A 14,095-nucleotide genomic window follows, 5' to 3' on the forward strand; every position below is an offset into this window, starting at 1 on the left:
ACGTCTTCATTTCTGTTCTCAGAATCTTTAAAAACACCCCCTATCCACCAGGTCTGCTTTAATCCTGTTCCAATTTAGGAAAGATAACCTAGTTATAGGACACACCTTCCCAACAAAATATTACTACCCACCCACTCCCAGAACCCAGATACCCCTCCAATAACTCATTGAATGCATCACTTGCTTATGCCCCTCTATAATAGTCTGCTGCCTTTTGGCTATGTTCACACTTTACAAATACCACATACATGCTGTGTAATGACAGACCACTATCTACCAGTGAGGAGTTGGGAGACAGCTCCAGACTGAGTGCATCACAAGTTTGTTTAAGGGCTGTTTTACAAATGTGCATCACACATATGTTTGCATATTTACCTTTTTGAGAAAAAGAAGATTACATGATTGTCCTCTAACCTCATGACTTCTGGTCAGCCAAGATAAGAATCCAAGTCTCTAGGCTCCAAGTTCAGCAACATAACCATTAGACCACATTCCCTCCCCTGTGCTATTTTATATGAGCCAGATGATCATGCCTGATTATGTAGCAGTAACATTGATCTGTCAGTGAGGGTGTAAGCAGATTGGAGGAAAGCTAGTGTTGCTTTGAGGTCCAGGTATTTGTCAAATATACATTCCTAAAAGCTGCATTAGATCTTTATTTGTATGCCTTCTGAAGAGAGGCAGCAGTTAAACATACCTATTCCTAAAGGTATACAGTGAGTAGGCTTTGGGCCTTCCCCTTTCTTCAGCCAGTCTCTTAGATCAACCAGTGGATTGATACTTTGATGATCATGTTTTTGCTCTGCCAAGTGGGTAATTTATCTCTCACCTGAAACTATTGGCTTTTGTGGTATATCCTTCCACCTTCACTTGCATTGAATTGCATGAGGTACTACTTTACAACTACAACCCTGTCTGTCCGCTCCTACAAGCTCCCTCCTGTGGGTCTCACTTTAATGTGCTAATGCTGTATGTGTTAGCACATTAAACCCAGAACTATTGGCGTTGCCAGTGTTTGTTGTAAATGTGCAATTTCTTGTGGACCAATAGCAGGTTAACACCTTCATTTTTTGTCACTAGGTGGGAGCAGAAAACCTTTAGCTCATGTAGTAATGTTCAATGCTGGGGCATGGAGTAAAATAAGGCTGGAGAAAGCTCCAATCCTGATTTCCTATTGGATCATTACGACTGTCTGTATTTCGGTAAGAGAGTTTATATTTTTGCTCTCTTAATGTTTACTTACCAATGTATGTTTTTACTCTTTTTGAAATTCAGTTTGTCTATATTCTTATCTGGTAAGCGTTTTGAATTGTACATGATGTTTGTAGTTTACTAAATAATTTTTTGCAGGCTTTAGCTGTAAAACCTGGCAATTGACCTACACTACATGTTAAAGGTATTTTAGAGGTCCTTAGCTCAAGTAGTTCATTTTTGGCTGTTGTGGGAGATTAGGGATCGTATTATTAACTGCTCTTCCACATTTCACCGTTCACCACCACGCCCTTCTTCATACAAATATATATATATTTCACAAAGTGGCAGACATCACTGTGTAGTTATAATTGGCTGGAGTTTCCATAGGAAGAGCGTTTGCTAATAACTTTGATGCTATGAGAGGAATTTTTCCTTAACTTCAGAAAAAAAAGCTAATCAACCTTAGCTCCTGTCATGCAGTTCCTATAAACCTATATAGGATCTGCGCGTTTAGACAACATAGACTGTGGGATTGGTGTCCAGACTGATTCCAGGCACCCCCACAGGGTATGTTTGCCTGTTTATCCGCTAGCTCACAATGCCACTAGAAACCCCTTTTACCAAGGAGAGAATAGTTCTTGGCAACTATCGAACATGACAACTCTGTCCCATCAGGGATCATGGAAACAGTGCGATACTTTTTTGCTCAGTCACTCGTGCTCACTTTATCTCAGAGAGATACACAGAATAAACGGTGGGGACATTTTCAATAAACATTTATTGAACCAGCGTCATTCTCGTGTAAAATAGGTGTGCCGAAACAACCATTAGATAGAAACAGATATAAATGATTTTAAGCATCGACAGAGTAAAAGGATTGTAGATTCCTACCATAGTGCTAAAAACAACGAGTACAGGCAGGTATAAAAATACATGACAATAAAATGCGTACTCATACGATGCGACCCTACTAGATGTGCCTAAGTGTACCTGGCATGTATGTAGGTGTAGAGCCAAGAATCCCTCTAGGATAAAGTCAACCCCATTACCTAAAGTGAGAGGCTGTGGGACCCCATCTTGGTCTCGAGATGGACAGCCCGCAAGGGATATCAGACCTCTGCGAGCTGGAGTGACTGCGAGCAGGAACATCAGCATCTTGTTTCAGTGTGTCCGCTTGGAAGCCCTTTTCTCCTTTTCCTGCTTCAGCAAAGATACAGTGTTTATATACCCAAAGTGGTACCCTCAGGGATTGTACCATGCTATAACATGTCGGATTTAGGATGACGGAAGGAATGTTCCTTAAACATAGTTATTATGCAGGAGATTGTAGTCCTGCTCAGTTTCCAAGAATCTTCAAGCATAATGGATGAGGCTAGTTTTCAGGGAAAACCTACCTGAACCTATATTGGGGTACCTATATGAAACATAACACTCCTTCTTGGGAAGCTTTGGGGTAATCTGTCAAGCAGTGCCTGAGAAAAAGGGGGATACCAAAATACTTTTTTCCCCATGCAATTTCCAAAAGGAATTTTGGGAAGTGATATAAAAAATACAACTAAACAGAATTATACCACAATTGGCAGAAAGATCTTACTCAGAAACCGTGATTTTTGTGATATGGTCTAATCTGCTCAGCCATTTTTGAGAATTAAATGGTCAAAATATAGTAAAAGCTGGACTGCTGATACCGTGGACAAGAGTGATTTTACCTGTCTGCCCATGCAGTCCCAGTTTCTAGGACTGGTATTGGTCCCCAGGATCAAGTGATCTAATTGTCTGGCCGCAACATCAACAGAAATGCTGTGGCTGCAATTTCAGGACTTGGGGCCTCTTTTGGCTTTCTTCATATATATATTGACTGAAAAAAAACAAAAGTTACAAGGACATGTTAGTTAGGCTCAGATTACATTCATACAAAACGAATGAAATTCAGCAGTTATAGTTAGTTGAACTAACTATAAATTACAACATTGCAATGAACTGCTTATGATTTCACATATTACATCACTCATGACATGGTCAGTGACATCACTGATGGCATCTTAAATGACATCACTGATGACATCAAGCAAGTGTAATTGTTTTTAAGAGTTTATGGGTGTTAAATATATACACTCATCTACTACAAAAGTTAAATTAGTATATAATCGGTGCACTATTACTGAGTGGTACTACTTCTAACAGATCTGAAGTGAGTAACTGTGTGACTGTATGTATCCTTGTGTGTATGGTTGTATAAGTGGCAGTATGGATGTATAAGTGGGTATGTGAGTAGCTATGTGAGTGAGCGACACGCTGTGTGAGTGGCAGTATTGGAGAGTGAGTGGGTATGTCAGTTGCTATATGAGTGAGTGTAGTGACTAGGTGAGTGAGTGGGTGTCTGAGAGACTGTATGAATGAGTCATCCCTGAAACCTTTGGTTTTATCAGTGAATTTCTAAATAAAAAAAATTCTATTTCCTAGCTATAACGTCCCTATAACCTTTGTTTTTTTTAAGGAAAGTTCTATGGTTTTTCAAATTCTATTCACTAACTATAACTTCCCAGTAAACTGTTTTTCTTCAGTGATTTTCTATGTATTTTTAACTAGTAGGTTCATCTGCAGATTGGTGGAGAAAGGGGATGGGGGCTGACCAGCTCTCAGGAATACCACCGTGTCAGATTTACTGGAGCTAACAGGAGGGCTTCTTGACCCCCAAGGGATCTACCTTGCTATGTCATGTCGGACTTAGGATGACGGAAGGAATGTTCCTTATACGTAGTTATTATGCAAGCGATGGTAGTCCTGCTGAGTTTCCAATAATCTTCATGCATAATGGATGAGGCTAGTTTTTAGGGGAAACCCCACGTCCTATAAGCAATACTGCAACTAAGTAAAAAGTCAATCCCAAGAACTCTTGGTCCCCAATGAACCTCAGATTCCAAGGGGACTTCATCTGCCAACCAGTAGTGTGCCAGGAGGTGCGTTTGCAGAGTGGTGGAGAAAAGGGGCATGGCCTCCGAAGTCTTCTCAGCAATCAGGCTATGTTGGACTTATTGTCAGTAACAGAAGGTGTACCTGGCCCCCAAGGAACCTCAGCATCCAAGGGGACTTCATCCCCCAGATAGTAGTGCACCACAAGGCGCATTTGCAGAGTGGTGGAAAAAAGGGGCATGGATTCTGACAACCTCTCAGCAATCCCGCTGTGTGGGACTTACTGGAGGTAACACGAGGGCTTCTTGATGCCCAAGGACTCTCAGCATCCAAGAAGACTTCATCCCCCAACCAGAAGTGTGCCAGGAGGCGCGTTTGCAGAGTAGTGAACAAAGGGGGCACGCCCTTCGAAGACCTCTCAGCAATCCAGCTGTTTAGGAAATCAGGAGGTAACAGGAGGGCTTGTTGGCTCCCAAGGACCCTCTGCAGCAAAGGGTACTTCATCCCCCAACCAGTTCTTCACCTGGAGGTGCATTTGCAGAATGGTAGTGAAAAGGGGTGGGCACTCTGGTGAATTGTCGATCTTTTAAAAAATATTTTTAACATTTATTTGGGGAGGGGGCCTTGTGGCCTCTCTTTTCTGGGTCAATTTCGGCCTGGGGACCCCATCCCACCAGGGCCTGGCCTCTTTTTACATTTAAAAAATAAATAACTAAATAATGGGAGGTAGGCCCTCCCAGTCCAATTTCACCCCCGGACACCCCATCCTTTGGGCGCAGCCTCAATTGTGAGTGCCCTGGTCCCTGGTCTACCGAGGCACAAAATGGCTGCCAACACTTCCTGGTTTTCAAATGTTGACAACCACTTGACAGCCAATTAGCATTCAGCGCGTGATCGAGAGGTGCGCTTAGGGTGCGCTCAGGATGCGCGGATCCACCGCGGCCATCGATATATATGTACTTTTAATTGTCATTTTCTCAGGAACTACTGAACGGATTTACACCATTAAAGCAAAAGGCATGAGTCTGAACTAAGGACTACCTCTTTGCCAAATTTGGTGTAATTCCGTTCAGCAGTTCAGACTGTAGCCGCAATGAATGGTTCCTATGGAAAATTGCATGGGGAAAACACATTTTGGGACCCCTCTTTTTTCTCGGTCCCGCTTCATGAATTACCCCGAGACTTTCAGGATAGGAGCAGACCGGAGCTGGCCATTAGTTTTGAAAATTTCGCGAAGATTCGTCAACCGGCGCCAAAGTTATTCCAAATAGAATGTTATGGATTTTCAATGGAAAATAGGTCCTAACTATAACTATCTACTGGCGACCGCCAGTAGGTAATATATTTATTATATATTATTATATAATTGTAATATATTATATCTATATCTATATCTATCTATCTACATATATTATTATAGTCATAGTTAGGACCTAGTTTTCATAGGAAAAGCGTTTTTTGTTTTCCCAATAACTTTGGCGTCATTTGACGAATCTTTGCGAAATTCTCAAAACTAGTGGGGTGCTCCAGTCAGCTCCTGTCTTGAAAGTTTCGGGGTGATTCGTCAAGCGAGTGCCGAGAAAAAAGGGGGGCTCCTAAGCGCATTTTCCCCATGTTAATTTTCATAGGAAATTTAGACAAAGCTACAGCCCGAACTGCTGAATGGAATTATGGTGTAAACCTGTTCAGTAGTTCCTGAGAAATTAGAAAAAGAATAGGTTTGATATCAGTCCTCCATAGGAAACTTTAGACACAGCTACAGCCCGAACTGATGAACGGAATTACACCAAATTTGGCAAAAAGGTAGCCCTTGGTTCAGAAAGCGTCTTTTTTTTAAATGGAATAAATCCGTTCAGTAGTTCCTGAGAAATTAGAAAAAGAAGGTTTCGATATCTCTGGCCACGGTGGGTGCGCGAACCCTCCCGGGCACGAGCTTCACTCTGATTGGCTGCCAACACTACCAAACAAGGAAGTTTTGGTAGAACCGAGTCACAAGAAAACAATAAAGGGGGGCAGGGTAGAAACACCCTGACCCCCTAGGACTACTCAGGGGGTCCCACAAGGACCACCAGGGCCCAAAAAAGCATTTAAAAAAAATAATTTTGGCAGAAATCGCAATGTGGTCGCAAATCCGGCCGAAATTATAAAAAATTATGACGCGTGGGCTCCTGAGCCTCGTTTTTCGTTTTTCCAACAAGCCTCCTGCCACCTCCCCGGGGCTGTGTAATAAAATATGTGGGGGGTACCAATCCCTCCGCCCTGCCTCTGGGACCACCACCTCCTTAGGGCTTTCAGAAACAACTGCAGTGGGCACGCAGCCCCCCACATGCCCCAGGGACTATCACCTCCCCAGGGTACTAAATATGGGTATGCGGGGGTCGGTTACGAACCCCCAAGCCCCACCAGGTCTCCGGGGCTTTGCATACGTTGGGAGGGGGGCCTCGCGGCCTCCATTCTGGAGCCCTTAATGGCCCTGGGGACCACCACCCTCCATGGCAGGGTCCTGCAGTGTCCCGGGGTGCCCACCTCGGGACACTGCTGTTTGCTATGGTAGGGCGGGAGCCGTGCGGCTCCCGCCCTGTCATAGCAAACACTGGTTTGGATTTTGGAAGCAAGGGCAGGTTTTCTGCTCTTGCTTCCAAAATCCAAAGCAGATTGCTTTTCCACAAGGGGAGCTGCATGTTAGCACATCTCTGCTCAGAGTCACAACAACACAGACACTCAGGCACCCATGCAGATACTCAGAAAACCAATCAATAACCCATATATACCCTCATTTAGCTACTAACCAACCCATGCAACCGCTGACACACTAAACTGTGTAAATATCTGTAACAGTCAATAACCCATGCATTCAGTAAGACACATTTAATCACTCACTTATACAGTCAGTCACGCACCTACTAAATCCTCCATTCAGACGCTTATACACCCACTCATTCTTCAATACACCTTGGCCTATATATATAATTTATAACATACTTAAACTTTACAGAAACACACAGTCACTGGATGATGTCATCAGTGATGTCATCAGAGATGTCATCAGTGATGTCATCAGTGATGTCACTGACCATGTCATGAATGATTTAGTATGTGACTTCATCAGCAGTGCATTGCAGGGGCACGAGTTCTAGTTAGCTGAACTAACTATAACAGGCGAATTTCTCTGGTTTTGTACGAGTGAAATGTCCAACTAACTATAACGTCCCTGAAACTTGTGGTTTTTTCAGTGAATTTCTAAGGTTTTTTAAATGCTAATTTCTAACTATAATGTCCTGAAACCTAAGGTTTTTTCAGTGAATATATAGAATTGTGTGTCCAAAAGAAAGGCATTCTTCTGCTGCTAATAACTTTGGCGCCGTTTGAGAAATCTCTACGAAACTTACCAAACAAGTGTTAATGTTTGGCTAGTTTGTTGATTGAAAGTTTCATAGTGATCTGTCTAGCAGGGGCTGAGGAAAAAAGGGGGTTCCAAAATGCATTTTCCTCATTCATCTTCCCATAGGAACTTTACACTCAGCTACAGCCTAAACCGGTGAAAGTTCTTAACACCATATCTGGCAGAAAGCTAGACCAAGGTCTATAAAGAGTGGTGATCACCAGTAGGTAGTTAAGTTAGGAGCTAGTTTCCATAGGAAAAGCATATTTTGTTTTGCTTATAGCTTGTGTTGCAGTTTTAAACTGCCATTTTAAACCGGCAAAATAAACCTTTTACCTGGCCTAAACCTTCCTTTTTAATACATATAAGTCATCTCTAGGTTAAGCCCTAAACAGTTCTTAGGGCAGGTTGCATTGTATTTAAAATGTTGGATATGTACGTTTATGTTTTACATTTCCTGGTATGAAGAACGCTAAATTTCATTTTTCACTATTGCAAGGCCTACCTCTCCTGTAAGATAACATTGGATTACCTTATTTAATTTAATAAGGGATAACGTTTGTTTGAGAGCAAGGGGGAAATTCATGTTTGGTGTTTGAGGAATTGTAATTCAAAACCCTCTTGAATGGCAAAATCAGATTTTAAGTCACATTTCTGAAAATGCCAATTTTGGAAAGTAGCAAACACAAAAAGATGATGGACAGAGTGCTAAAACTGTTCAACCACTCACCCCCAGTCAAGAGATGTCGGTTTAATCCATTGATCTTTTGCTCACTATACCACCTCGATTGGAACCCAGCCATATGAAAATTAAAATTTTAGAGATGACCCTTTTAGAGAGTTGCTATTTTTCTGCCTAAACCAAAAGGACCTTTTTGCCAGTGTCCAGTGTCCCTTGACTGTCGATGGCTCCCCTGTAGTAAGAGTTGGATTGCTACAAGACAGTGGACAAAAGGCTTTGGTGTGGAGTGGTGTTCTTCTTTTGTGAACAGGGGGAGCGGGCTGTGCCAAGCCCCCTTGAGCGTCAAAGGATACCTATCCTGTCAGTAGCAGATGTAACTCAAATCTAGCCCTACCTCCCTTTGTCTCTCTAGTCAGGCTGGCACCCAACCTAAAGGGAGGGGAGGAACTTTCCAGAACAGGTTTAGGGGGTGGGAATTGGATTGTCCTCCACCATAAGCTCGACTGGGAATAAAAGTGGCAGTCCCAGAACCTCTCCTAAGAACACTCCTGGACCTGTGAGAATCAGAAGAAGAGCTGCCCTGCTGTCTGAATAACCTGATGAAAGACTGGAACTGCCTGCCTTGATCCCGGGACACCAGAGGTGACTCGAAGGGTCAGTAGGCTAATCTCCTGTTTAAGGTACAGGGACACGAGCTTCCGGAGGTCTTAGTACCTGCATCTGACCAGATGACTAGTAACAACTGAACCTGTCCTGGACCCTGCCGTTGGCCTCTGTTGGACTGGCTTCTGTTGGAGTGGGTCCCAGCCTGCAAGTAACGCCCATTAAGTCTTAAACCCTTCACTGGTGTTAGAATATACTCCACCTGCCTCCAAACTAAAATAAGTGGGACTTGGAAACTTTTTGCCAACTTTCTGTTTGGCAAAAACGATAGAGACTGGGATCACCATCCTAGCCACATCAGCCAAAGTTCAATTGCTGGCCTTCCTCAGCGTCCGGTTTGCCTTGCTGAAGGAGATCTGACTTCCAGAAAAGTTTCTGAGACGGAACGTAGAGGGCTTCCTCAGGACTGATGCTGAGCAACAACCCTTTGTGGGCATGGACTTTGGACCTTGCTTGCTTGGAGCTTTACCACCTTCATCAACAATAGCACCCACACCCTGTTCTTCTACAACTATCCATTGTTGAGCCCCACTTTGGACCCGGCTTGCCCTGCAGACAATTAATCAATGACTGTTTTTTCTCCATATAGTTTCTAAGTCTGAAGGTAAACTTTCCACCAGAATGAACCTGGCCCATAAAAGTTTCTAAGTCTGAAGGTAAACTTTTCACCAGAATGAACCTGATCTGCGTATCTGAGACACACTCCATTGCAGTCGGCCTTTGCTTTGGACTTTGATATGATCTGGCACAGCTAGATATCAGCAATTGGCGCTTTGTGCTATTCGCCGCTATTTTTAATTCAAACAAATAAAATCATACCTCCGGTTCTGCTTATTGGAGTTTTGTTTTTTTGGTGTCATTTTAATTAATACAATGTACTTTATTTTTACTGAGAATGTGTGTTATATTTTCACTTTGGAACTGTTTGAGAGCTGCAAAAATACTTTAAACATTGGCTTTAAGTTAAGCCTGACTGTTTTGTGCCAAGCCTCCAGAGGGTAAGCACAGGTTTATTTAGTGACTTTTGTGGATCACTCTGACAAAAATTATGATTATTATTTGAGGTGGGTTTTCACCCCACCTCAACTAATACTCCAATATCTTAGAGTGATGATAAATATATTATTCTTAACAGAAAAATTGGATATTACATGGTTGGGTTGCAGCATTCAGAGTTGCCACACAAAAATGTTTTTGACCGGGTTGAATAGGTTTGCACAAGAAAATCAATCTACACAATTTGTGGTTGATTACTCTGACTTTTAGTCAGTGCTTGGAAGCAATTGACGAACTTCACACTGTAAAACATTAAAACATGCCCTGGATTATTGAAAGAAAAGAGAGGGGTTCCCCAGCCCAGAATTTCATTGCGGTCCTTGAAATAAAATGGGTATTGTCAAGCTATGTGCTACAGTAGGTGTCAAAAGTCAAAGAAGATTAAGCTGAAGGCCACAACACCTTGTCCCCAGACTCAGCAGGTCATAAGGGGGACCAAAAGGCATTATGTGCCTTCTAACTTTACATGAACCAGCTCATAAAGGTCACCGCACTCCCAGCCGTAGAGCAAAGGTTCCAGCCTTGAGAGTGTTTGAAATGAAGTTGAAAATCCTGGGCTGGTCCTTTTTTCTGGAACCTTGCAAACATTGGGTTACCTTTCCTTGTGAGGGCTGCTAAACTCCTGCAGTCCCCCGGTCCACTTTTACTGTCCCTGGTGACCCCCACCACCCTTGGATGGCCACCAACAGTAGAACATTTCTGGACAAGTTCTGCCCACAGGCGATTATGGGGTGTTCCATATGGGAACATGAATAATAAGTAGAGGCTCCAGCCCCTTGTTTCTGCTGGGTCGTTTGGCCTTGTACCAAGCAGTGTGTTCCTTTACCTATTTTTTTTTTTAAACTTTGGTTCTTGGGGGTGCTCAATCCCACTCGAGCACCCTGCCTACTTTCCAGGATTGGGGGAAGGCAAGGGAGCCCACCGCTAGCTGCCCCGCCTGCTCTCCGTGCAGCCAGCACTTACCCGTGCTGCCACAGGAGCCAGCAGTTCTCCTTCCTTGCTAGCACCTGCAGACAGGACGCTACTTCTAGTGTTGGTAACCACACATGCCACCCAGACCAGGGCACTGGGAGTGGGGCCGGCCCACCACAGATGGTAGAGTGTAACTGCACTCCCCTGTTCCTCCTCCCTCTGTTGGGACCCAGAGTTGGGGATCCTGAGCCCTGCTTCTGATCCTCGGGGAGGGGGTGATGGCAGTCCCTGCTTCTGTTGCAGTGTTGGGTTCTTGGACCCATGTGAATAAAATACAGCTCAGGGTTGAGATGCCTGGGCTATTGGAGCTCTGGGGATGGGGCCCCATGCATGCCCTCTCCCAGGGTTAATATTGGCAAATCTTCCTTATCACAACCCCCTAGGCCCTGGCCCGCCCCAGGGTTTTCAAGCAACTCTGCAGCAGAGCTCCATGCACTCTGTGACCATGCTGGGGGTTCAAAGGTAAAATCCTTTCCCCTCTCATATCGCAGGGCTTGTTGGGCCATTTTGCAGGGAACTGGGTCAACTGACTTTCTGAGCCAGCCTTTCTCCTCTATCTCCTCTTCTGCTTCCCTCCTCCTTGGCACAGAAGCATAGATTCTTCCCAAACTAGTTCTAAGGGAGTGTAAGGGGACAGGCATCCCTGGTCCTGGAAAGCAGCCCCATTGGTCCTGGGGTCAACTGTTCCTAGAGTCCTTAGTCTAGATGGCCATGCCAACAGGGTGTTCATCCTTTGAGTTGTCCATGGCTGCCACCTGCAGTCCCTTTGCCCGGCAAAAAGCACAATCAAGACAAGCTCTTTTTCTTGTGCAAGACTTTTTAAGCGGGTGAGGAACATTTTAGAAGCCAGGCTCCTCTGGCCAATCCTGGGGTCCCACATCACTTCTCCACCCTGTCCTAAACCTCCTGAACAGCATGCTGGGACAATTCAGAAGTCACTGGTCACATCTCCTCTGGGGACTCAGCTCTGCCTCTCACTGACATCACTGCATGGGCCTTTCCCACCAAAACATCAAAGCAGAGCCCCCTCCTGTGTTGATACAGAGTTCTGGACACACTCCTTGTTCAGTGGGCATGGGCTGGCCCATCCCTGGTACAGTGTGGCAGCTAATTGATTGATGCAGATCCTTCATCCCCACCCCTTTCCTCCTCAGAAGCTGAATCAGACACTGTTATTTGCTCCCTTTGTTTGGGGCGGCCTTTGTTCCTGCTACTGCAGAGAAATGTAATTAACTTGGCACAGCAGGGTGACAAATGGCCTGGGCTCTGATCCTGAGCTGAGCCAGGGAAATATGATAAGCTGTACAGATATTGTCTCGGAACTCGCACATTTAATTTTGCTGCTCATGTTCCATCCACCCCGTTTTGATATGTCACTGGACTTTGTTAGATAAAGGAAAGCAAAACTGCACTCTAAAGCAGTTTTCTTCCTATGTGCACAATAAAGGGTCACTGAAGACAAAATCATAAACCACACTGAAAGATAGATAAATAATCTTTATTCAGTTAAAAAAACATAAATGATACAAGATCATACGTGTCATACAAGTCAGATGAGAATCAAATGTACATTCAACCCACATGTATCAAAGTTTTGTGTATCAATTTAATTAATAGTGCTTGTAATAAAATCTACAAAAATAAAAATCAATTGTAAATATAAAACACATTGTATTCCACCAGTGACGCTATAAAACCATGTTCAAATATTGATGAAATGTAAATTCAAATCATGAATCAATACAGTGTAGGTAAGATGAAAGTACTTTGTACACTTGCCAGGGCGAGCTACCTATGCAGTTACTGGGCTGCACACAGCTGTAGTTTCACATGTGCAGCCCTCATACGTGTTCACGTATAACCAGCGAAGTGCCTCTTACCCTTGCTGGGTCGTAGCAGCCTTATCTTAAAAGGCAGACACTGGCAGTAAACACGCACAGTCCATTTGCTGTATGGTTGCCATGGGTAAGACGCATGTGAGACTCACCCATAGTAAAAAGTCCAAAACTGGGTGGTCCAAAAAGCAAAAAACCCAGGGGGATTGAATGGGTGGAACCCAATTGCAACAGGTTAACCAAAAAGGTTTACTCACAAATCTTCTTCAAAGTGTCATGGAACAATGAAACTCAACGGTCTAATAATGACTTTAACCCAAAACTATGTTTGTGTTCATCAGTGGTATGAAACTGAAGAACTATCCAGATCTGGCTCTTCAACATGAACCTCAATGGCTTCTCCTCTTCCTTTACCTCCTGCACCTAGTCACTCTTCTACATCAACACCAGCTTATTCTTTTTGGACCATGCATAAAAGAAATCTCAAAGAGATTGGTGGAAGCTCAGTCTCCTCTGCGAAAGGAAACCCTTCAGACCATCCAATAGCTTCAGCTCTGATGTTGAATGACTCATTTTATTTCATATTTTGTGTGATTACCACTCTTCTCGTTGTCTGTGTTACTCAGCCCTGGTACCACTAAAACATGTTCTACCCCAGACACGTACTAGCAGTATAAATATAATCACAGTCATCCTCCCCAGAGGTAAGTTTATCAACCAGACTACATCAACTTGAATTTATACAGCACAATGTTATAGAGCATCAATCCACAAGGCAGAAATCTTTCCATCTCTAGTCACCTCCATACCAGGTGCAACACAACCATTCTCAGGCTGAAAATGAAGAATTCCTGAACGGATTGCGTGGGAAAGCAAGTATTCTCTGTTTAGGCACACAGTGTCTGAAACAAACCCCGTTTATCTATCACAATTTCTCCCTCTCTGCAACAATTCCGGAATCAGCTCAAGGGCAACTTTTTTTTCTTTACATGCCACCAGCAAATTGAAAGTACACACAAATCATTACACCGTCCCTCGCAGTTTCCACATCTCAATTTCTCCATGCAATATAACCTCTAGCCTCTCCCTGTCTCCAACCTTCCTCCCGCAAATAAAATCAACTGTTTCATGCTTCCGATGACATCTATAAATATCCTTGCAGAACATATTTTGAAATGCCTACTCACAACAGAGAAGGGTGACATGTCCTTGCTGTGAGTGAAACACAGGATATTTTCCCATTTTGTTCTACCCTCAGAGCAGACTTTGGGCTGATTTGTTGCTCCATGGTCAGCGAAAAAGCTCAAATTATAAAGCAGTTTCTTTTACAACAATTGTGAGGGGCTGGGCAATGCAATTAACTTTACTAGCTGTATTAAGGTTTACAGAATGTATGAC

General features: G+C 43.6%; 1 protein-coding gene across 1 annotated transcript in view; it reads left to right on the forward strand.

Annotated features, from left to right (window-relative positions):
* The first annotated feature begins 1,095 nt into the window (after positions 1–1,095).
* OTOGL (otogelin like) overlaps positions 1,096–14,095 on the forward strand; it is a 1,067,300-nt gene continuing 1,054,300 nt past the window's right edge. Inside the window, exon 1 of the mRNA XM_078649280.1 lies at positions 1,096–1,202. Within this exon, the coding sequence (XP_078505406.1) occupies positions 1,113–1,202 (90 nt within the window). The 5' untranslated portion in view covers positions 1,096–1,112. The remainder of the gene's footprint in view (positions 1,203–14,095) is intronic.

The sequence above is a fragment of the Lissotriton helveticus genome, chromosome 1_1, assembly GCF_964261635.1.
Source record: "Lissotriton helveticus chromosome 1_1, aLisHel1.1, whole genome shotgun sequence".
Taxonomy (NCBI): domain Eukaryota; kingdom Metazoa; phylum Chordata; class Amphibia; order Caudata; family Salamandridae; genus Lissotriton; species Lissotriton helveticus.